At 37.6% G+C, this 22136-nt stretch overlaps 1 protein-coding gene across 2 annotated transcripts; it reads right to left on the bottom strand.

Moving 5' to 3' along the window:
- Positions 1 to 12387: 12387 nt before the first annotated feature.
- Positions 12388 to 18263, bottom strand: LOC133796925 (phosphatidylinositol 3,4,5-trisphosphate 3-phosphatase and protein-tyrosine-phosphatase PTEN2A). Of its 2 annotated transcripts, none has more exons than XM_062234638.1 (13): positions 18090 to 18263; positions 16675 to 17110; positions 16075 to 16176; positions 15938 to 15994; positions 15294 to 15359; positions 14640 to 14816; positions 14471 to 14557; positions 14297 to 14361; positions 14113 to 14189; positions 13923 to 13969; positions 13663 to 13793; positions 13484 to 13553; positions 12388 to 13185 (listed from the first exon to the last, which is right to left on the bottom strand). In XM_062234638.1, the coding sequence occupies exons 2-13, from the start codon at positions 17077 to 17079 to the stop codon at positions 12643 to 12645; spliced, it is 1827 nt and encodes a 608-aa protein (XP_062090622.1). In that variant the 5' UTR covers positions 17080 to 17110; positions 18090 to 18263; the 3' UTR covers positions 12388 to 12642. The 2 variants fall into 2 exon arrangements, with proteins under 2 accessions (XP_062090622.1, XP_062090615.1); XM_062234631.1 differs by having other exon boundaries at positions 16675 to 17152; positions 18090 to 18262.
- Positions 18264 to 22136: the final 3873 nt, after the last annotated feature.

Here is a 22136-nt window from a genome sequence, read left to right as displayed (position 1 = left end):
TCAGTTTCCATGTTGCAATTAGATCAATTTGTTATGACTTTTACAAGTTCTAATATATCTATTTCCTTCAATGAATCACAATTGTGTATTGCATGTTTGGAAAAAGAGTTTTATATTCTGCGACCTAACGAACCCATTGCTCTTAACAATGATTTATTCAAAGTAGCTAAACCTAGGACCAATAAACATCAAAAGACCGATAACAATAATATGACGTATTTATGGCACTTGAGACTAGGCCACATTGTCTATGACAGGATTCAAAGACTTACAAAGGACGAACCTTTGAGGGAACTCACCTTAGGTGAACTACCTGTCTGTGAATCTTGTCTTGAAGGCAAACTGACCAAGCGTCCATTCTCTGCAAAGGGTGATAGGGTCAAAGAACCACACTTGAACTTGTGCATTCAGATGTTTGTGGACCTTTGAATGTACAAGCCAGGGTGGTTTTGAGTATTTTGTTACTTTCATTGACGATTACTCTAGATACTCATGTCTTTACCTAATGCATAGGAAATCAGAAACATTTTCAAAGTTTCAGGAATTCCTAGCTGTTATCCCCAAAAATTAGAGATCAATGACGTGGCAATAAAGGTGACAAATGGCAGTGCATGGTCAGTAAAAGACATATTAATAGTCAATAAATACATTGACTCCTCAGAGTTGTGATAAAGTGACCCGGTAGACTGGTGAAGAGTTTGGACTGCTTGAAAGATGTCATAACCAAGCCAAGTGCATCCTAGGAGAGCTAAGGAGAATGCATCCTAGGAGATCCCAAGGGTGTGGTCTGAGGAGACCCCAAGGAGAGTGCATCCTAGGAGAGCTAAGGAGAGTGCATCCTAGGAGATCCCAAGGGTGTGGTCCTAGGAGACCCCAAGAGAGTGGTCCGAGGAGAGCCCAAGGGAGTGGTCCTAGGAGACCCCAAGAGAGTGGTCCTAGGAGAGCCCAAGTATTTGGTCTTTATGCATATATCCAACCAGTGCATGGTTGTCCAAATAAAGAAATGGCATGCTAGAGGAGAGTGTCATGTTAGAGGAGAGAAGTGCATGTCTAGCACTTGCATGTCCTACCAGCAAGTGTATGTCCTACCAGCAAGTGTATGTCCGACCAGCATGTGTATGATCGACCAGAGTGGAGGTGAGGTGGATCAACTAGCTAGAGGAGGACTAAGTCAAGATTCCCAGAAACAGCATCAACAAGATACGCGGGAATCTCTCATTCTTCCCACAAATGGGGGGTTTTGTTACATTTTGAATGTTTTTTGTAATTTAAATGTAATAAATATAATAAAATATCCCGATTCTAGGGGATATCAGATATATGACCCTAAGCCTATAAATAGAGGGCTTATGGGATTAGAGAGGGGCTTCTTCTTTCGAGACTTTTGGGAAAATTTGGGTCTGAGTATTCTAGAGAGAGAAAATTTGGGTCTGAGTATTCTAGAGAGAGAAAGTGCTGGTATTTGAAAGGATTCTTGTATTTTTGCAATCTGTACTGAAGAAACTCAGTTGGCTCAGTCCATCTGATCTTGAGTACAAATCTATAATCACAACTCTAAGTGGATTAGGCTATTACCGATTGATCGGGGCTGAACCACTATAAAAATCTTGTGTGTTATTTACTTTTCTTGATAAAACTGTCTGTGTCGTTTAAATTCTCTTGAAGGTTTCTCGTTTTTGACGTTCTCACGTCGTTGGCTAAAAACACAGTCAACACTAGCAATGGCTCAGAGCCAATTAGGTAAAACGTTAAAGATCTTGCAATTTAATAGGGGTGGATAATATTTGGATATGCAGTTCCAAGATCATTTAATTGAACTTGGGATTTTATCACAACTTACTGCCTCGGGCTCCGCAACAAAATGGTGTAGCGGAACACCGGAACAGAACTTTATTGGAAATGGTTAGATGCATACTTAGTTACTCAACTCTACCAACTTCGTTCTATGGAAATGCAATTGAAACCACGAATGACATTCTCAATGTCGTTCCATCTAAATCAATCCCCAAAACATCTTTAGAACGCTGGAATGATCGTGAACCTAGTTTATGCCATTATAGAATCTAGGGGTGTCCCGCCCACGTCCTGAGGAAAAAGAAAGGAAAGCTAGAACCGCGAACTAAAGTTTGCATGTTTGTTGGCTATCCTAAAGGTACTTGGGGTGGACTTTTCTATAGTCATTCATAAAAGAAAGTGCTTACTTCTACGAATGCCACTTTTCTAGAAAATGACTATGTCCAAAACTTCAAACCACGCAGCAAAGTAGTTTTAGAGGAGATGGTTAAAGAATTGACTCCAACCAAAGTTCCATCGTCATCAATGTGAGTTGATGATGAATTTACCACTCTTCATGTCCAACCGACGCAAGTCGATTTAAATGAAGAAAGTACCACTGTTCCTGAGCAAACAGTCACGGAGCCTCGTCGTAGTGGGAGGGTTTCTAGGAACCCAGTTCGCTATGGTTGGATGGTGAAAACAATATGGTTGGATGGTGACACTAGTGATGATGATCTGTTGTCTTTCAAACAGGCAATGGCTAGCCATGAAAAGGAACTATGGCTCAAAGCCATGAAATAGGAAATGGAGTCCATGTACTCAAATTCCATCTGGGATCTTATGGAAGCACCTAGTGACTTTAGGGACATTGGGTGCAAGTGGATCTACAAGAAGAAATGAGGTTTTGATGGAAATATTGAGACTTATAAAGCTCGATAGTGGCAAAGGGTTATACCCAAAGAGAAGGTGTGGACTATGAGGAAACTTTTAGTCCGATAGCCATGCTCAAGTCCATTCGCATCCTCCTATACATAGCAGTCGCCCTCGACTATTAGATCTAGAAAATGGACGTCAAGATAGCTTTTCTTAATGGAAAGCTTGACAAAGTCATTCATATGGATCAGCCAGAAGGATTTAAAGTAGCTGGACAAAAAGGAAAAGTTTGCAAGTTGAATAGGTCCATTTATGGACTTAAGCAAGCTTCTCGTTCCTAGAATCTTAGGTTTGATGAAATAATCAAAACCTATGGCTTTGAACAAAATATTGATGAGCCCAGTGTTTACCAACTGAAGGCAAATCAAATAGTGGTATTCCTGGTTCTTTATGTAGATGATGTCTTACTCATTGGAAACAATGTTAAGAAATTATCAGATGTGAAGAAGTGGCTGAGCACTCAATTCCAAATGAAGGATTTGGGTGAAGCAAGTTATGTTCTAGGTATCCATATCATCGGGGATAGAAAGAACAGACTCTTAGCTCTATCTCAAGTAGCTTACATTGATAAAGTGCTTGAAAGTTTCTCAATGAAAAATTCCAAGAAAGGGCGTCTACCGTCCCGCCGTGGAATTCATCTTTCAAAGAAGCAGTCTCCCCAGACTCCTGAAGAGGAAGATGCAATGAGAAAAGTTTCGTACGCATCTGCTGTTGGAAGTCTGATGTATGCCAGGTTTTGTACTATACCATATATCTGCTATGCAGTGGGAGTAGTGAGCAGGTATCAGTCACACCCAGGATCGGAACATTGGATAGCAGTTATGCATATCCTGAAGTATTTAAGATGGACTAAGGATTATATGTTAATCTACAAGGGTGGTGTTCTGAACCCTGTAGGCTACACCGATTCAGATTTTCAGACTGATGTCGATGACAGGAAGTCTACTTCTGGAATGGTGTTTACTCTTGGGAGTGGAGCTGTGATATGGAGAAGCGTAAAGCAGTCTGCAATCTCATATTCCACCATGGAGGTTGAGTACATAGCCGCGTCAGAAGCAGCTAAGAAAATAGTCTGGCTAAAGAAGTTATATTTGGATCTTGGTGTTATTCCAGAAATGGATAAACCGCTTGTGTTTTTTTTTGACAATACAGGAGCAATAACCAACTCGAAAGAACCTCGTAGTCACAAGAGGAGTAAGCATATAGAAAGGAAGTATCACATTATTCGAGAATATGTGGCCAAGGGAGATGTGAAGGTTATGAAGATTGCATCTGAAGACAATCTTGTGGATCTGTTTACAAAGACACTACCAGAAGCTACATTTGATAAGCATATCAAGGAAATGGGATTAGTATAATTAAGGCATTAGTTTCAATTAGTGCAAGTGGGAGTTTGTTGGGGTTTTATGCCCTAATTAAAACCTAATTTCTTTGTAATCTCATTTATTATCAATAAAAGAATAGAAATCATTTTTTGACTTGGTCAATCACTTTGCTCACATGTTTTATTTTCATGCTTATTTGTTTAATATAAACTTCTATTAAATCTCGAGCATATAGCTAATCATATTTATAATGACGTAATCACAGTGGAATATAAATATGATTATATGTTCAAAATAAGTTAGTTCTAAGATTAGTCAGTGCACAGGATTTACATTGACTTGCCAATCTACGATATGATCTACTTACGCATTACAGTGTTATGTTCTTATTAGCAAAGTAGATAATATCTGGTGTATTTGTTACATCGGACAGGACCGATATTGACAGTTGATAAGATAAGTAAACATACTGTTATTATCAATTCTAGTCATATCATATAGTTGACCATAGGTCAATTCAATCTCAATTCTGAGTGGTTAGTATTCTAACTGGTTGTATTATTTGAGTATTTTGACTTGTTCGTTTCTAGCTTACCCAACGAACTAGCCCATATTTACATCTTGGGAACTCGGTAGTATAATTGAGTGTGAGTGTTAATCATAGATATGAACATCTATAGCTTATGATGAAGAAGTGAAATGATGGTTTCCTTTTAGTTTGGTTCATGGTGTTAAATGATAGAGATCTCATTTCATTAATTAAATTAGTTTACTGAAATATCATTTACAAGGAACTAAGTGTTTTAAGGATAAAATACAATGAGGGGTAAAATGGTATTTTAGTCCCATCTCATTGTAGACCGTCTATAAAGGATTGAGTGACAATTATGGTTGTAACAATGGATAATTAATTGTGTATCTATATTTTTTATAGAGCCTTCTATGAATTCAAGAGTGCAATTTCGAGTCTTTAGTGGAGTCACGATGAATTAATAAGTTAGTAAATTTATTTGTTAGATTTATGATAACTTATTGGAGCTTGATTTCATATGTCCATGGTCCCCATTGTACCTTGGATAAAATCATCTAGATAGTCTCAATTAATTGATTTAATTATCAATTAGAATTATCAAAGTTGACCGGTCAATTTTGGATAGTTTCACAATGTTATGTAATTTTGAGAAGAAAATAGAAATTAAGGCGGGTTTATTAATTAAGATAAATTGGTATCTAAATTAATAAATAAGTTTAAAGAAATGTTCAAATTTTAAATAATTAATTTGATAAATAATTTAAATAATTATTTAATTAATTAAATCAATAGAAAATATATAGGCCTTGATTTTAAGTCCAATGGGCTTAGAATCAAATGGGAAATTTTATGGGCCTAAAGCCCATGATAATTTCGACCTAGGGCTATTAATTGACTATTATTTTATTTATTTTTTAATTAAATTAAATGACCTAATTGAGTCTATAAAAGGAGTGCTTAGAGAGAAGTCATAACAAACGACAAACGACAGAGAAGACACACAAGTCACAAGTCAAATTTTCTGATAGTTTTTTGGATCATCTCTAAACACAAGTCATTTTCTAAGCCACTTTGTTATTTTCTCTTCTTCTCTATGTATCTATCTCATGTGTTGAGAATTTTTCACTATAGTCTAGGCGATTCTAAGGATACTTTAGAAGACTGTGAAGATAATAGAAGATCGGTTCAGTTTCTTGATAATACTCTGCGACAGAAATGATACAAGGGTTAGAGAAACTGAAGGAATGAGTCATCATTCCATTGAGTATACTGTAAGTATTCTTATCATTGTTTCTCTTTGAATTCAATTTGAGAAACGTGTTCTAGGTTATCTCATATTAATTTGTTTAATATTAGATCTACATGAAAATAAATAAAGATCCTGTATGAGTTTTCCTAACAATAGAGGCCTCACATCAACATCATTCCTCAATTGACAAAGCTTAAGGAGAATTTCACATTGGAAAGTTCTTTCAGAACAAGGTTGAATTTAAAACCAAAGCATCGAAGAAATCTGGGACTGATGTGTGGTACATTACCTGCAAAGATCCTAATTGTGGTTGGAGATTGAGGGGTAAGAAAAAAATGTGATTTGAAATGTTCGAGATTACTGTATACAACGAAGTACACACTAGCTCACAAGAAATTCGAGATAAGGATCACCGTCAAGCATTACTATGGGTTGTTGACCACTTAATCAAGAGGAAATTTGCTACCAATGGTACTCGGTACATGGAAAACAACATAAGGGAGGACATGAAGCACCATTTTGCGGTTGAAATGAGCTATGAGAAGGCATATAGATGCAGAGAAAAGGATCTTATGTATGTCAGGGGGACACCTGAGGAATCATACTCCAAATTACCTGGATACATGTGTCAGTTGGAGCATAAGAACCCAGGTACAATTACTGATTTTGTAGCAAAAGATGGTCGCTTCTTGTATTACTTATTTTCCCTCGGTGTTTCTAGGCATGGATTCCAGTACTGTCGTCCTATCATTTGTGTGGACGGCATATTCTTGAAGAATAAGTATGGTGGCCACATGCTCTGTGCTATTGCGTTGGATGCAAACAACCAAGTGTTTCCAATTGCGTTTGCATTGGTGGACAGTGAGAACCATAACTCTTGGACTTATTTCATGAGAAAATTGAAGGAATCCATAAGGGACATTGACAACCTAGCTATTGTATCCGACAGGCATAAAATCATTAATCATACTCTGGAGCTTGTGCTCCCAGATGCCTATCACGGTGCATGTTACCACCACATTTGTATGAATGTGGTGGCAAAATTCAAAACTGACCACTGTCAAGACATGATGGGGTGTGCAGCGTACGCATTTTGAAGAACATTATTTCACAAGTTCTTTGACAAGATTAAGGTAATTGATCTGCCCATTGCTCAATATCTTGAGGGAATTTGTTTTGAAAGGTGGAGTAGCGCTTATTTTCTTGGAAACTGATACAATATCATGACGAGTAGCTTTCCAGTTGCCACTTTCCTTGAATTCATAAGATTCACTCTTCAATCTTGGTTTGCCGATAAACGTGAAAGAGCTGCAAAAGCAACAACTATGTTATCACCTGAGATGGAAAAGGAAGTGAAGCAAAAAGGTGAGAAAGCAATTTTCTTGGATGTCCAAGTCCTTGGTCATCGTGAATTTCTTGTGGTCGATGGTAATGGTGATGGTGAGGTGAACTTGGCCACAAAATCATGCTCTTGATGCATGTTCCAAACCATTGGGTACCCTGTGTACATGCTTTTGCTGCAACTAGAAAAAGAAGCATAAGCATTTACTCATTGTGTCCCCCTTACTATAGAATCGAGGCATTGAGGGACACTTATAAGGAAACTATTTACTCTGTTAGGAATGAGGATGAGGGTAATCCCTGATCACATCAGAGATATGGTTGTCGACGTCCCCATTGAGAAAACCCTTGTAGGAAGGCCCAAGAAGCAGAAAGTGGGTAGGAAAAATATAAACCGATATGCTTCGTGCAGGGAGAAGATCGTTAAGCCACGTAAGTGTAGCAGATGTGGTGGTAGTGGGCACAATAGGAAGTCATGTAAGGCTAGGCTTTAGAAATTTTTATTCTGTAATAATTCAATTGATTTTGCTGCATTTATTATATTCAGGTACCTCTCCTAATACTTTGTTGGTTTTGATCTAAATAAATAGTCTTCACAAAATTTTTCATGTCTGCCTCGATAGGATTCGATTGGCCTCGACACTGTAGTCAGACTGCGTCGATAGGCCTTAATCTGGACCCATCAAGGAAAATCGAGTTCTATCAAGGCTTATCGAGGAAGATATCGTTTATGTATTATTATGAACCTATCGAGTCCAATCGAGTCCTATCGAGGCATATATTGTTATGTATTATTCCGGACCTATCAAAGTCTATCGAGGCAGATTTGGTCAAGTGTTACTCTGGACCTATCGAGGCCAATTGAGTCTTATCGAGGCCTATCAAGGCAGATTTGTTTAAGTATTATTTTTACCTATCGAGACCAATCGAGTCCTATCGAGGTAGATTTGGTTAAGTATTATTTTTTACCTATCGAGGCAGTTCGTTTGACCCATCGAGTTTTGTCGAGGCAGACAGATTCTGTGAATTTAGTTGTTTGTTATTCAATAACTTTATCAAAAAATAATGTTTGATAAAAAATCATATACAAAACTAACTATATACTATACTATACAAGAGGTGTATCAAGAAAATGTAAAGAGCATCACGGTGACAAATTCTGATAGAATAGGTCCACACACTACTTGGTTCTGAAATGTTGCATGTTCTCATCGATAATGGTATCGAGTGGTAGCCTGGAAACCAAATGCTCGATATTGTTGATGGCAAACATACCACAATCCCCACTGCATATAATTGATTTTGTGTCAATACAAGATAAAAATAACTTTAATATTCCGATTTCAAAAAACACTAACTAAATATGGGAATACCTTGTCTTAGTCTGAGGACACTCGTCACGAGATATGCGACAATACAAAAAAGGCTTTGCTTTCTGCTCAGGATATGTCTGGAGGTCCTCATGGTCGTCAAACATTCCAAAACACCACAATAACGAAGGCAAAATAAGCACCAAGGCTTGATCACTTCCTCCAACAGAGTCAGACTAAGCACGCTATGGTTGGAATCATAAATGTTGATGCACCACAATGGAATGGAGACTTCAATGGCGATCCAATGCACATCTTGCTTGACGTGCAAGGAAAAATATACTTCACTCACATTGTGCCAGGATATGAGGAATTGATTATCATCGCCCTTCAGCATTTTTAGCACATCCTCGTCCCATGTATACTTAGTGTCGATCTCTTTGAAATGATTCCAACGACCTAGGCACACTTGGGGGAAGGTGGTGTTAATGATCGCAGCATCCTCCCAAAATGCGGCATGATAAAAATGGCGTCGGCGGTGTAGCATGTGCAGAGCGGCATCAATATGCTGTAAAAACATGAAAATTCGTTAGTACCATCAACATATTTTATGATTGAATTGAAAGCATAAATGTAATTTACATACCGAATCCCAAATCCAAGTTTGAACCATATGCAACTGCAAGAACCATGCCACACTATGCGTCCCAGTATGGACGTTCTGATCCCTCTTGTTGTCGATCTTCCCGATCATCCACTTATGGAAGCTCTTATCCTGCTAGGGGTTACACTTCCTCAAAGGTTCAGTAACTAGCCCCTGTTTATCTACTCTCACCCTCTTCGTTAGGTCGGTGAAGTCATCAAAACGCTTGGGCCTGCGTTTCTTCTTGACAACATTAAGGCCAACTGCCTCCTCAGGACTGTCGGCGTAGTACTCGTACACTGGGACTGTCGGCATCATTGGCAACAAGAGATGTCTGGGCATGTGGAGTGGAGGGTGGATCACTGAGCTCATAGTCATCAGGCAAGATATCAGACTATGTATCTGATTTTAAGTGGGTGGATCGATCTGAGACCATTGAAATCAGCTGCACCAATTGAGTCATGATCATAGTCTGATTTTGAAGTAAGGTTTCCTAGCCCTCCTTAACCCTCTTGAGCCTCTGCATCAAATGCTCATAATCAGGCTGGGAAACCTGACTAGAGGAGGTGCACAGGCCTGTGAAGTACCTCCTTCTCATGCTCTACCTCCTCTGCTGCAGTCCTAGCCTTAACTACAGTTGATTCCAACTCAGGGAATAACCTGGAATCATTGTCTGGGAGGCTATTGTAGTAGAATACCTCACCGGGACGTGGCTTCAGCATGGAAAATACCACTAACTACATGGTCGAATAACATGTGTCAGAAAAAATTTAATAAAATAAACCGCTAATCAATTAATTTGTGATATTTAATAAGATAAAGTGGAACTTACTCGACGCTTGGCGAACACAAGAACCAATTCAGCTGTTGAAAGAGTGATATCAGTCTTCGTAGCCCAGCTAAGCATCCTGGGAATCTGGTTCCCACTATTCTCACCATACTTACTCCTAATAGCTGGCATGAGTACAGAAGTGCGAGGGCATAGGCCATAGAAGCTATACTTCGACTTCTTCTGTTTTTTTCTTGAACCCTCTTTCTTCTTCTCCTCATAATGTTTCAATTGTTTTTGCATGTCCTTTTGAACTCCTCTAATAACCTTCTTGAAGGAAAGCTTCCCCCATGGATACTTGAAAAAGTAGTCAAGATCCTCAACCATCTTTAGGGAATCACCCCATATTCGTGTTGTCTTCACTACGGCATTCAGTACCCCCTCTATCAAATAGCACAAACCCAGCTTAAATGCATCTTCTGGGTTTGTTGATGCCTTCGAAGCATCTTCCAACTGGCCGAAACTAACCTTGGAATCACCATTAAAGTATTCTTGGATCATCTGGTGATGGGGTGTTCCCGAAATTCACTCCGGTGACTAGGGCAAACTCTGCAATCCCAAATCTGCAAAGAGTGTTGCCCAAGTAAAACTAGCCCTCTTCAGGCTTCTTTCTTTCCACCTTCCGCAACATAAGCTAATGCAGTAGAACCCCAGAAAAAGTAAAGGGCTTAGCCTTAAAGAGCTGTCCCAACGGGCATGCCTCTACTCGTTCAATTAGCCTGTGCCTCCTAAACTGCTCTATAAGGGTTTCCAAGTAAGCACTACCCCTATAGATGACACCACCAAGAAAATGCTTCTCCAATGGTACAATGAAATCAAACGTTTGAAAAAAAAACAAAAAAAATTGTTAAAAATACAATTTTAAACAATCTGGTAACTATCGAGGACCATCGAGACATGTCGAGGCCCATCGAGGTTTAAAAAAATCAAATAGCATATAAACTATTGAGGTCTATCAAGGCCTATCGAGGCCTGTCGAGGTAGCACACAATATTGATGCTGACCATTACTGTCGAGGTCTATCAAGGCATAGGTAAAATAAGAAAATACTCAATTCTATCAAGGCATATTGAGGCCTAACGAGGCCCATGTAAAATCAGAAAATGCATAATTCTATCCAAGCCTATCGATGCCTTAAACAATGTTGATGCTTGGCACCACTGTCGAGGCTTATCGATGTATATCGAGGCAATGCATAATCATAAAAATGCCTATATCTATCAAGGCCTCAAACAATATTGATGCTAGGCACCACAATCGAGACCTATCGATGTATATCGAGGAAATGCAAAATCATAATATATCTAACTCTATCGAGGACTATCGAGGCACATGCAAAATAAAAAATATGCCTTATTATATCGAGGCCTATCGAGGACAACACCTAACAGATACTATCAAGGCCCATCGATTTTTATCGAAGTGAATAAAAATCTCGAAGAAAAAAAACCCAGATTTCTTCATACCCCATCTCCGATCTATCCTATGAACAAAAAATTAACAAATAAACTAGGCCCAGACAATTTATTGTAGAATAAACAAGTAAATCCCCCACATTTTCCTATTTCGAGGTTGTTTAGTCGATCTCGTGGGTTTTCTCGCCTACCCGCCTACTCCGGCAATGATTTCTCGCCACTTTCTGTGCTATCGTGGTCGTAAAAGACAAAGCCACAGTGAATGCAAGGAGAGTGAGAGTTTTTGGTTTCAGGACCGAGAATTGAGAGTAGAGAGAGAAAGTGAGAAATAAATGAGAGGGGTATTTTTGGAACTAATGAAAATACTATGATCAAATGCATATGTATACAGTGGGTAGGATAATTTTGCTATGGTACCCTTTAATGCATCAATAAATTTCCCAAAGCTAATATAAGTGCTCTAATATCCTTTCTCTTTTTTTCTACCAATACCATAGCTTCTATAATAACTCATCCTTAATAAGATAATGAAATTGATTCTGCTTGATCTTATTCAATTGAGTAAATTCATCGTCAATCTTTTTTTTAAAAGAAAAAGCTCCAGTGACCATGTCACTCACTCAATAAAAAAATGTCATTGACATTGACTTCGTAAAAGCAAAGGGAAAAAATAAATTCAAAGAAATGTTTAGAGGGGGAATCAATTTATGAAATGTTTGCTAAATATGTTATATATTACACTCTCTCTTCCACTTTTTTTAGCACTCTAATATATAAAAAAATATATATATATTAAGAAAACTTCATTAATATTTTTATTAAAATTTTACATTAAATAATTTTTTTAACTGACTTAATATATAATTATATAAAAAAAAATTAGGGATCCGTCTACAAGTTTATTGAATTTATTGTTGAAAATGAATAATCGAACATAAATACATTTGTATCATTATGTACAATGGCAGCCTTTCCAGAAAAAAAAAAAAGTATTAAGGGCAGCCGCGTTGGAATTCGGAAAGGTAGACGACGTATATAGAACATGATTAGATAATATAAAAAGACTAATAAAATACAGTGTTTCTTCTTTTCTTCTTTTTTTCCTCGGAATCATTAAAATGAATTCCACGAAATTCAGTCACAAATTCCCAGACTTATTTTGCACATTCAAATGATCTTTTCGTTTTAACCAAATCTAATTACCAGAACCTTGAAATTACAAATTGAAGGAACGGATTGAACGTAGTCTATATATGTACAGATGGATTTTCCCAAATTTCACTTCTGGATTACTCACTTTCGTAATCATCCTCATCCCCAAATGTAAAAACAGAGGCATCAGCAGCCATTGCCTTGAACTCACTTTCCGAGTTGGGATTTTCAATTCTGGGCACACTTGCTCCAGCAACATCAGGGTTTTGCTCACTTGTAGCACGAACCTGGGTTGAACCCACATTTCCTATAGAGATTTGTTCAGTAGCTTTAGTCAAACTAGTGATCTGATCGGGTTTGGACTTGTTTTCAGAAGTGGAGGTGGTAGTAGTGACCACATTTCCACTGGCTGCGGAAGCTGTTTCTGCTTGCTGACTTTTTGAAGAGCCCGTTTCCTCAGCCTCGCTGTCTGAAAACACATCATCTTGATTTCCAGAGTCTTTGGTTGGCTTTGAGTTTGGAGTAGGGGCAACCCCGTCACCAGTTGCAGCCGCAGGACTAGATTGGGAGCTTTCATCTGGTGTCTTTGCGGTAGATTCAGCCTTAGGGGTCGTTGCAACAGTCCCATTATAATCTACTATAACAACCTCAACCTGAAATCCTGGGGAAGGCAGTTTTCTCTAAAGAGATTCATTGCCAAATGAAATTATCAGTGTAAAATGATGGCCATTTGAACTAAGAAACCAAAGATAGAACGATGATCAAGACTAAAAGTTCCTAAACAGTTCCCTCTACTTAATTTTTGATCCAAGAGCTTCAGACCAATGCCAAATTGGGATTTGGGATGTTGTAATTGAACCAAGCCCAGAGGTATCTTTTTAAGAAGGGAAAAACATATAAATTATATCTCAAATTATGAGTTGTAACTTGTGACACAGACTAAAATTTTGATGACAGCAGTCAGTGATAAGTTTTTACCTTGTCAAAACCATCAAGGTCAGCAGTACCTAAAATTTTTCTATTTTCTGTCATTGTTGTGTTCAACCAGCTGTAAAGAAAAAAGAGGGGGAAACATAACCACCAAATAACAAATTCAGTTGCTGAACAAGAATGTGCAAAGAAAGATATATGGACAGCGAGGAAGTGAGATTGAATACCAGTAGAAATCTCCTTGGCGGTCATGAAAGTGGATTTTGAAATCACCAGTCAATTCGGTTAGACCAGGTTCCCCAGGCAGAGCAAAGACCATCACCCCCTTCTTTGGAGCACTAAACCAATAATCTTCTGGCTGTGAATACAATAGGCAAGTGCAAAAGCCAAAACTAGTAACGTAAGAACCACTAAAAGCAATAAATGGAATATTGAGAAGACCAGTTTAAAAATCAAATAATTGCTTAAAATAATCAATATGACCTACCGATAAATCTTTGGTTCGTGGATGCTTTTTTGAGGAGAAGAGAACACCTACACATTTAGCGGGGCTTTTTAAGAAAATATATAAAACTTGTGTAGTGGAGATAAGTTTAGTATTTAAAACGCATCATTAAAGACATTAGTGTGCATGTGTGTGTGTGTGGTGGGGGTGAAACAGCAATGCCACAACCAACCATTATGATCAGAAACTGTTATAGAGGGCCTGATCCAATAAGGGCATCTATGAAGCCGGAAACCCCTAAGCATGCACCTACACAAAATTTACCAATAAGTTATGTTAATATAAATATATATGTTTATATATAAAAAAAAAAAACTTTAAAGAAGCAAAGAAAATAAACAAAGTGAAAAGCATACCTGCGTACAGGTGGAATTTCTCCATTGAAGTATGTTAAAACACGTTCAAAGTATTTGACATATCTCTACATGACCATAAGAAAAACATTTGTTATCAGATAGGTGATAGTAAAAGCGAGTTCAAAATTATCAAGAATGTGCAATTCAAATTGTAATATGGAAATATATACTGACAATCTGACTTGGAAGAACCAGCCCTTTTCCATCAAAACATCTTTTCTGGTTATAGTAATCCATAGACTCCTCAGCAGTCGGAAAAAACTGAAGAGACGTGAAACAAAAGAATTAGAAATGAAAATTTCCACCATAAAATTTTGGGGGACCACATCATCAACATCTTTACCTTCAGATATAGAAGAAGACTAGAAATCATCAACCCTGTCCGAGCCATTCCTGCCTTACAATGCACTACCACTACATTCTCAATATCTTCTTTCAACCAAGAATAAGCACTTAGACAAAATAATGTTATCAGCTGAATTGGGGGGCTATTATGATCATCAAATGGGAAGCTAGCCACCTGAAATGGAAAAAAAAAATTAGCGTTTCCTGCTCCATTCAGAATATTACATGCATGTATAATGAAAAAAAATGACACTAATAATTTGGATCAAGTTCTGAAACTCAAAAACTACTATATTATCACACATAATTGCTTTTAGTTTTTATAATTTTCATATGAAACTTAGTTAACTACCTTCTTGGAACTTATACATTAAAGTGCTACATAAGACTCCCTCCCTCCCTAAACAACAAGTACAATCACATATCACAAAGAAGACATGGCTATATTTAGACAAAAACTAGTCTATCTTTTCATGAGCCCAGTGCTATATTAACACCATTTTCTTCGGCACATTACCATAATATATCTGATTCAAAATGATGTTAACTGTAGTGGATATTCTGTAACAATAGTGCAGTTTAGATATATCTAATATCAACTAACAAAACCTATCATTTGCCACCTATGACTAAATGACACATCAGAACTCACCTTTCCTTCAAACAATGATGCATCATATAACCTCTCAGAACAAAGATTGTATACTTTGTACTTGCCCTGCACATATGACAAGAAACATAATAGCAAAAGTTACAAAAAAAAAAAGACAATTATATTTTTGGTTCTAAAACACAACAGATATTACAAAAACAACAATTCATGACGGAAGATTAATTTTCTTGGAAGAAGCCAAATTTCTCTCTCCACTAAATTCGCCATCAATTGGAACCAAGTAGAGACAGAGCAACTTCTTCAGTAAGATGAGCACACAACTTAATCCATCACTACATATTATACACTAATTTTGTATAGTTCTGTCCACTTTGTAAACTAGTGTACGAGCCACAACCACTAAATTATTTTTTTGGTTATAAGTGAAATAGAGAACACCTTCTGCTTCAAAATTTGCAGCCATAAATAGAGAGAATTAAAAGTGAGGTAAAATCATTGGTAGAACTCATCAGAATTCCAACTTTTAAGCAAAGGCATTTATATAAACCTAAATATTTTACACTAGTCAATTATCAGAATTGCCCTAAGAAAAAATAAGATATTGGGAACTGAAAATGAGAAATACAAGATAATTGAGCAGTAAGCTTATGTGATATGCCCCAGCCATCGAAAAGTCCCATTACCTTGTGATGAGTTTCAAAAAACTTAATGACTTCTTCCATGTGATTTCTGTAGAAACCCTGCATTTCACATAATAAAACGGTTTTCCATCAAGAAGGAACTACAAAATTCAAAAGGAGAGCTTGAATTTCTTACTAACCTCAACATATCCAAAAAATCCAGAGCTCATATCACCAGCAGGAAAGCCCATAGCAATAATATTTTCAGTGATATATGTCATATCCAAATCGAAACCCCCTTCCTGAAAACTCAAGGCCATACAAATCATACATGCATATCAGACAAAGAAAAGAAAGAAAGGGGGGAAAAGAAAAGAAAAGGAAGTAAATATAAAATACTGAAAATTCTACAGCAAGGGATAGATAAAACAAGTATAATGTATGCTTTACGGTAAGAATACCACTTGTGCATATATGTACCCACATCCAAGTCAAGATACTATGATAACCACTATCAGGAGATTCATGATTCCGAAAGTTGAAAAGATACAGATTGTATGCCTCGTATAGAAACTAGTAAGATTAAATTATTTCTATACAGCACATCAAGTGCTCTTAAAATATCCTGAAATAACAAAATCAATTGATTGGAAGATCATAGAACTAGCTGGATAAGGTATAGATGAGAATCACTTTCTACAAGACACACAGACCATTAATTAGTTTTTTACATTTCTACTTGATTAAACTAAAGATAAGTACGACAAAAAACAAAACAATGAAGTAAACTAGAAACCCACCTGGTACCTTCTTTTATTTTGAGAGACAACATGGCGAGCCTTAACCTGTACAGCCTTCACTGCGCTCCTTGAAGAATCGACTAACCCTTTTGTTATTGTTCCAAATAAACCAGGCTGTGTCTCAGTTGAAGATCCATCAGAAATGTCAGCTGGAGGAGATTTGGGAGACAAGCGGAGTCCTAATCCACTCGTAAAGCGTGAAAAGGTTGATTTCCCAGAATTTTCAGTTGGCGACCCATCTTGAGTCCCCACCAATGGCTGAGGCAATTTCAAACTCTTGGTCCATGATGATAGTTTAGATGGTTCGTCATGGGAAGAACTGTCCGATTTAGAGTCTGTGGCAACAGGAGGTACCTCAGGAGCTTTAACAGGAGGTGAAGATGAGTCAGTAGATTCCTTATCCATGTAAGCCGAATTGTGGAGAAAGTTAACACACCTGGCATGCACAGTTCAACCGTAGCAATACTTACAACTATAGCTGCAAAGAAGAAAACAAATCATATAACCTCACGAGACTAATTCCACCCTCCTCGCCCTACCCCTGGAAAGAAAACACTAAAAATCAAGTATGTGATAGGTGTTTTTGCTTTCTCTCTTGTTCTATTTTGGCTAAATGTTTTGCAAGGAAACCGGTGAAAGCTCATATCGATTTGAGCAATCATCATTCCATATGATTACATGAAAAAGGAGAACAAGAGGCACAACATAGCCTCAAATTTAATAGGATAACCAGAAATATATAGAATCGGTTTAAACGAAATAGATAGACAATAAAATCCAAATCTGGCAAATATTATATTTGCTCTCGCTGTTAATTTGAAACAATAGGAAAAACATAATGAACAAAATTAGTACTAGTGACCAAAAAAAATGCACTGTCTACATAAAATTTTCATTCCATTAAACCAAGTTGCTTTCATAACAAACTAATAATAGTCGGACCGGAAAAAGATCATTGCTAGAGATATTGTGGCACTCCTCGTAGTAAATTGGTGAAGAGCATTTCAGATTATGACACACAAACAGTGGCCTGCTGTTGTTTACAGCTTCTGCTAACCTTACAATGCATTTTTTTTCCAGGGTCCAGTTAATGGCTTCAATCCTTAATTCAAGTTAAACCAAATAGAGCCACAGAACTATAAAATCAAACGACAAAGCAACCATTCGATAACAGTTAACAGCACATATCACAAATGTATACGTATATGCGTGCATATATAGTTACATCCGAAGATGATTTGAATAAATATAAGATATAAGAAAATTAAATGATCCCAAAAAAGAAGTCAAACTAAACTTAACACAGATTAAATTAATGGATATGATCAATCAATACGAATAGAAATGGGACCCCAACAAAGCTAAGAGTGCTGAAGCAAGTCAGATCTATAACCATGATCAAATTCAACACTTACCCTACTTGAAATCGCAATTGTTGAAATGACGAACAGAGGATATCACGGATGACTGAAGCCCTTCTAGGGTTTCAGAGCGAGCGAGCGAGAGCTTTGTTATCCGGCAAGAGCTTCAGATGCTGGGTAGGGTCAAGTCATTTCACGTGCTTAGCTCGGTCAACATATCCAACGGTACTGATGCAGTTTTATGACAATCGGTTATTACCTTTATAATGAATCACCACTATGGTCAAATAAGATTGATATTTTATGGACCCTACATTTTACCACTTTTCTGGGCTTACCGCCACCTAATTCTGCGTCTGAAACTGTGTCGTTTTACGGATTACACAATTTTTCATAAGCAATTTATTATTTTCTTGTTTAGGTGAATTATTTCGATTATTGAACTATTAGTAGAAGGAACTTCTTTTCTACTTGGAGAAGGGGAAAAAAATCGAACATATTCTTTAACAAAGAATCTATTGAAAATAGAAAAGAAAAATGCATTTGATAAGAAGACTATATGTTTAAAAGGGAAAAGGACAGAATCTTTTTATTATTTTTATTTAAAGTTAATTTCTATATGAAAATTTGATTTTTAATGCATTAAGTGACACTGTATAATAAAATTATACCAATCTAAAATTATACCAATCGAAAAAAATCTCACATTTTTATTCTAGTATTATTTAGATTCTCAAAAATGCCCTTATCATAAATTTCCCTATCTTTTTCTCCCATTGTTTTCTCCCTCTCTATCTCTCACGTTTTCCCCTTCTATCTCTCAAGCTCTTGTACAAAAAAAAAAAAAAAAAGACAGCTTAATATATACAAATTTTCGAGCTTATTTCAGGACAAGTTGTGAATCCTTTGAAGGCAAGGACTTCATTTTGGATTTCGAATAAAAAATTATATGGGTAAGTATATATTTGTTATATGTAGTGAGGAAACTTGTTTATCAACATTGCTTTTGATATTTCGAACAGATATGTGTATGCTTTCATGTTTTATTGTAATTTTTCACTGTCGGAATGAATTTTCGTTCATTTCTTGGTTTTTTTGTCTGCCTCGATAGGACTCGATGGACCTCGATAACATCATCATCTAAGGGGGAAATGGCTACCTCGATGAGACTCGATGCTCCTCAATGGACCTCGATAAAACCATCACATAAGGGGGGAAATGGCTACCTTGATGAGACTCGATGGTCCTCGATGGACCTCGATAGAGGCATAAAACTTAATTTATGTAGTGTATGCCTCGATGGGACTCGATTGGACTCGATGGGCCTCGATGGGTTGACCTCGATATGAATCGATATTTTGCTGTTTTATGTTGTAGTTTAACTTTTTAACCTTTTTTTTGTTACAGATTCGACTGTTTCCATATTTGTTGCATTCAATGGTGTTTGGGAACTCGAAAATAGGGATTGGATTTTCAGGGATGCTGAAAATCAAGTTCTGCTCGTGGAGAAGGGTGTGACGTATGAGCAACTGCTTGAAATTTTGTACGATGAGCTTGAAGTGGATAAATGTGTGCATGACTTGAAAATTGAGGTCCCGTACACACGCCTATCACAATCTGTCAAACCTACCGTTATAAAAAATGATAGGCATGTGCGTGCATTCATTGGGTTAGCATCGAAATCTGTAGAGAAGCTGATTCCTCTAAGTGTGACATTAATTAAGAAGGGAGGTATAAGAAATGCATCGACTTCTGCCAGCGTTAATAAAAAAGTTCAATTTGAAGAGAACATTTCTCCTCCATGTCATGGTTTCAAAGGAACTCAAGGTGACGTTGGAACATGTGTTCCCGAGACAAATCCAGACAACATAGTCCATGATGATATCCCGGTTAGAGATCCGACATATTTGCATGACATAGCGGAGTACGATCCCTATGGCTACGATCCTTATGTCAACGACGATCCTATTGCTGATGCAACAGATCTTGGTGGGCTAGATGTTAGGGCAGATTTGCCAACACAGAGTTCAGATGTTATGGTAGATGAGGAGCGCAGAATAGAAGATCGGCAAACACCTGGGACAAGCAGTAGTCGTCCAGGTCCAAGTAGAACCGATGATAGTTTTAGATGGAGTTCTCCATTGGACTTAGGTGAAGATCGTAGAACATGGAGTGCTCCCATGTTCACCAAAGAGGATATAGAGGCCTCACATCAACATCATTCCTCAACTAGCAAAGCTTCAGGAGAATTGCACCTTGGGAAGTTCTTTCAGAACAAGCTTGAATTGAAAACCAAAGCATCCATATTTGTGATGAAGAATAATTTTGAGTTTATGGTGAAGAAATCTGGGACTAATGTGTGGTAAATTACCTGCAAGGATCCTGATTGTGGTTGGAGATTGAGGGGTAAGAAAAAAATGCAATCTGAAATGTTCGAGATTACTGTATACAACGAAGTACACACATGCTCACAAGAAATTCGAGATAAGGACCACCGTCAAGCATCACCGTGGGTTGTTGGGCACCTAATCAAGAGGAAATTTGCTACCGATGGTACTTGGTACATGGAAAACAACATAAGGGAGGACATGAAGCACCATTTTGGGGTCGAAATGAGCTATGAGAAGGCGAGGAGATGCAAAGAAAAGGCTCTTATGTATGTCAAAGGGACACCTAAGGAATCATACTCCAAGTTACCTGGATACCTGTGTCAGTTGGAGCATAAGAACCCAGGTAGAATTACTAATTTTGTAGCAGAAGATGGTCGTTTCTTGTATTGCTTCTTTTCCCTCGGTGTTTCTAGGCATTGTTTCCAGTACTGTCGTCCTGTCATTTGTGTGGACGGCAGATTCTTGAAGAATAAGTATGGTGGCCACATGCTCTGTGTTGTTGCGTTGGATGCAAACAACCAGTTGTTTCCAATTGCGTTTGCATTGGTGGACAGTGAGAACTATAACTCTTGGACTTATTTCATGAGAAAATTGAAGGAAGTCATAGGGGACGTTGAGAATCTTGCTTTTGTATCGGACAGACATAAAAGCACTAATCATGCTTTGGAGCCTGTGTTCCCAGATGCCTATCATGGTGCATGTTACCATCACATCTGTATGAATGTGGTGGCAAAATTCAAAACTGACCATGTGCAAGACATCATGGGGTAGCGTACGCATTTTGAAGAACGAAATTTCACAAGTTCTTTGACAAGATTAAGGTAATTGATCCGCTCATTGCTCAATATCTAGAGGGAATTGGCTTTGAAAGGTGGAGTAGCGCTTATTTTCCTGGTAATCGATACAATATCATGACGAGTAACTACGCAGAAAGCTTTAACAATAAAACCAAGGAGGCAAGGAGCTTTCCAGTCGCCACTTTTCCTGAATTCATAAGATTCATTCTTTAGTCTTGGTTTGCAGATAGACGTGAAGGAGCTGCAAAAGCAACAACTGTGTTATCACCTGAGATGGAAAATGATTTGAAGCAAAGAGGTGATAAAGCAATTTTCCTGGATGTCCAAGTCCTTGGTCATCACGAATTTCTTGTTGTCAATGGTAATGGTGATGGTGAGGTGAACTTGGCCACAAAATCATGCTCTTGTGGCATGTTCCAAACCATTGGGATACCATGTGTACATGCTTTTGTTGCAGCCAGAAAAAGAAGCATAAACATTTACTCATTGTGTTCCCCTTACTATAGAATCGAGGCATTGAGGGACACTTATAAGGATACTATTTACCCTGTTGGGAACGAGGATGAATGGGTAATCCCTGATCACATCAGAGATACGGTTGTCGGCGTCCCCATTGAGAAAACCCTTGTAGGAAGGCCTAGGAAGCAGAAAGTGGGTAGGCGAAAGACAAACCGCTATGCTTCACGCGGGGAAAAGATTGTCAAGCCACGTAAGTGTAGCAGATGTGTTGGTAGTGGGCACAATAGGAAGTCATGTAAGGCTAGGATTTAAAAATTTGTGTTATGTAATTATTCAATTGATTTTGTTGCATTTATTATATGGAGTACTTCTTCTAATACTTTGTTGGTTTTGATCTAAATATATGCATTTATTATTATGTAGCTATCGAGGCAGATTTGGTTTGACCCATTGCG

The sequence above is a fragment of the Humulus lupulus genome, chromosome 1 (assembly GCF_963169125.1).
Source record: "Humulus lupulus chromosome 1, drHumLupu1.1, whole genome shotgun sequence".
Classification (NCBI taxonomy): Eukaryota; Viridiplantae; Streptophyta; class Magnoliopsida; order Rosales; family Cannabaceae; genus Humulus; species Humulus lupulus.
Note: the sequence above shows the minus strand (reverse complement) of the source record. Positions and strands in the feature narration are given on the sequence as shown.

Coding starts and splice junctions, on each gene's coding strand:
- LOC133796925 (XM_062234638.1), bottom strand. CDS start 17,079: ATGGATAAGGAATCTACTGACTCATCTTCACCTCCTGTTAAAGCTCCT. Junction 13,554..13,662: donor CGCCAAGGAGATTTCTACTG/GTATTCAATCTC, acceptor TTTTCTTTACAG/CTGGTTGAACACAACAATGA. Junction 13,186..13,483: donor ACCTTGATGGTTTTGACAAG/GTAAAAACTTAT, acceptor GAATCTCTTTAG/AGAAAACTGCCTTCCCCAGG.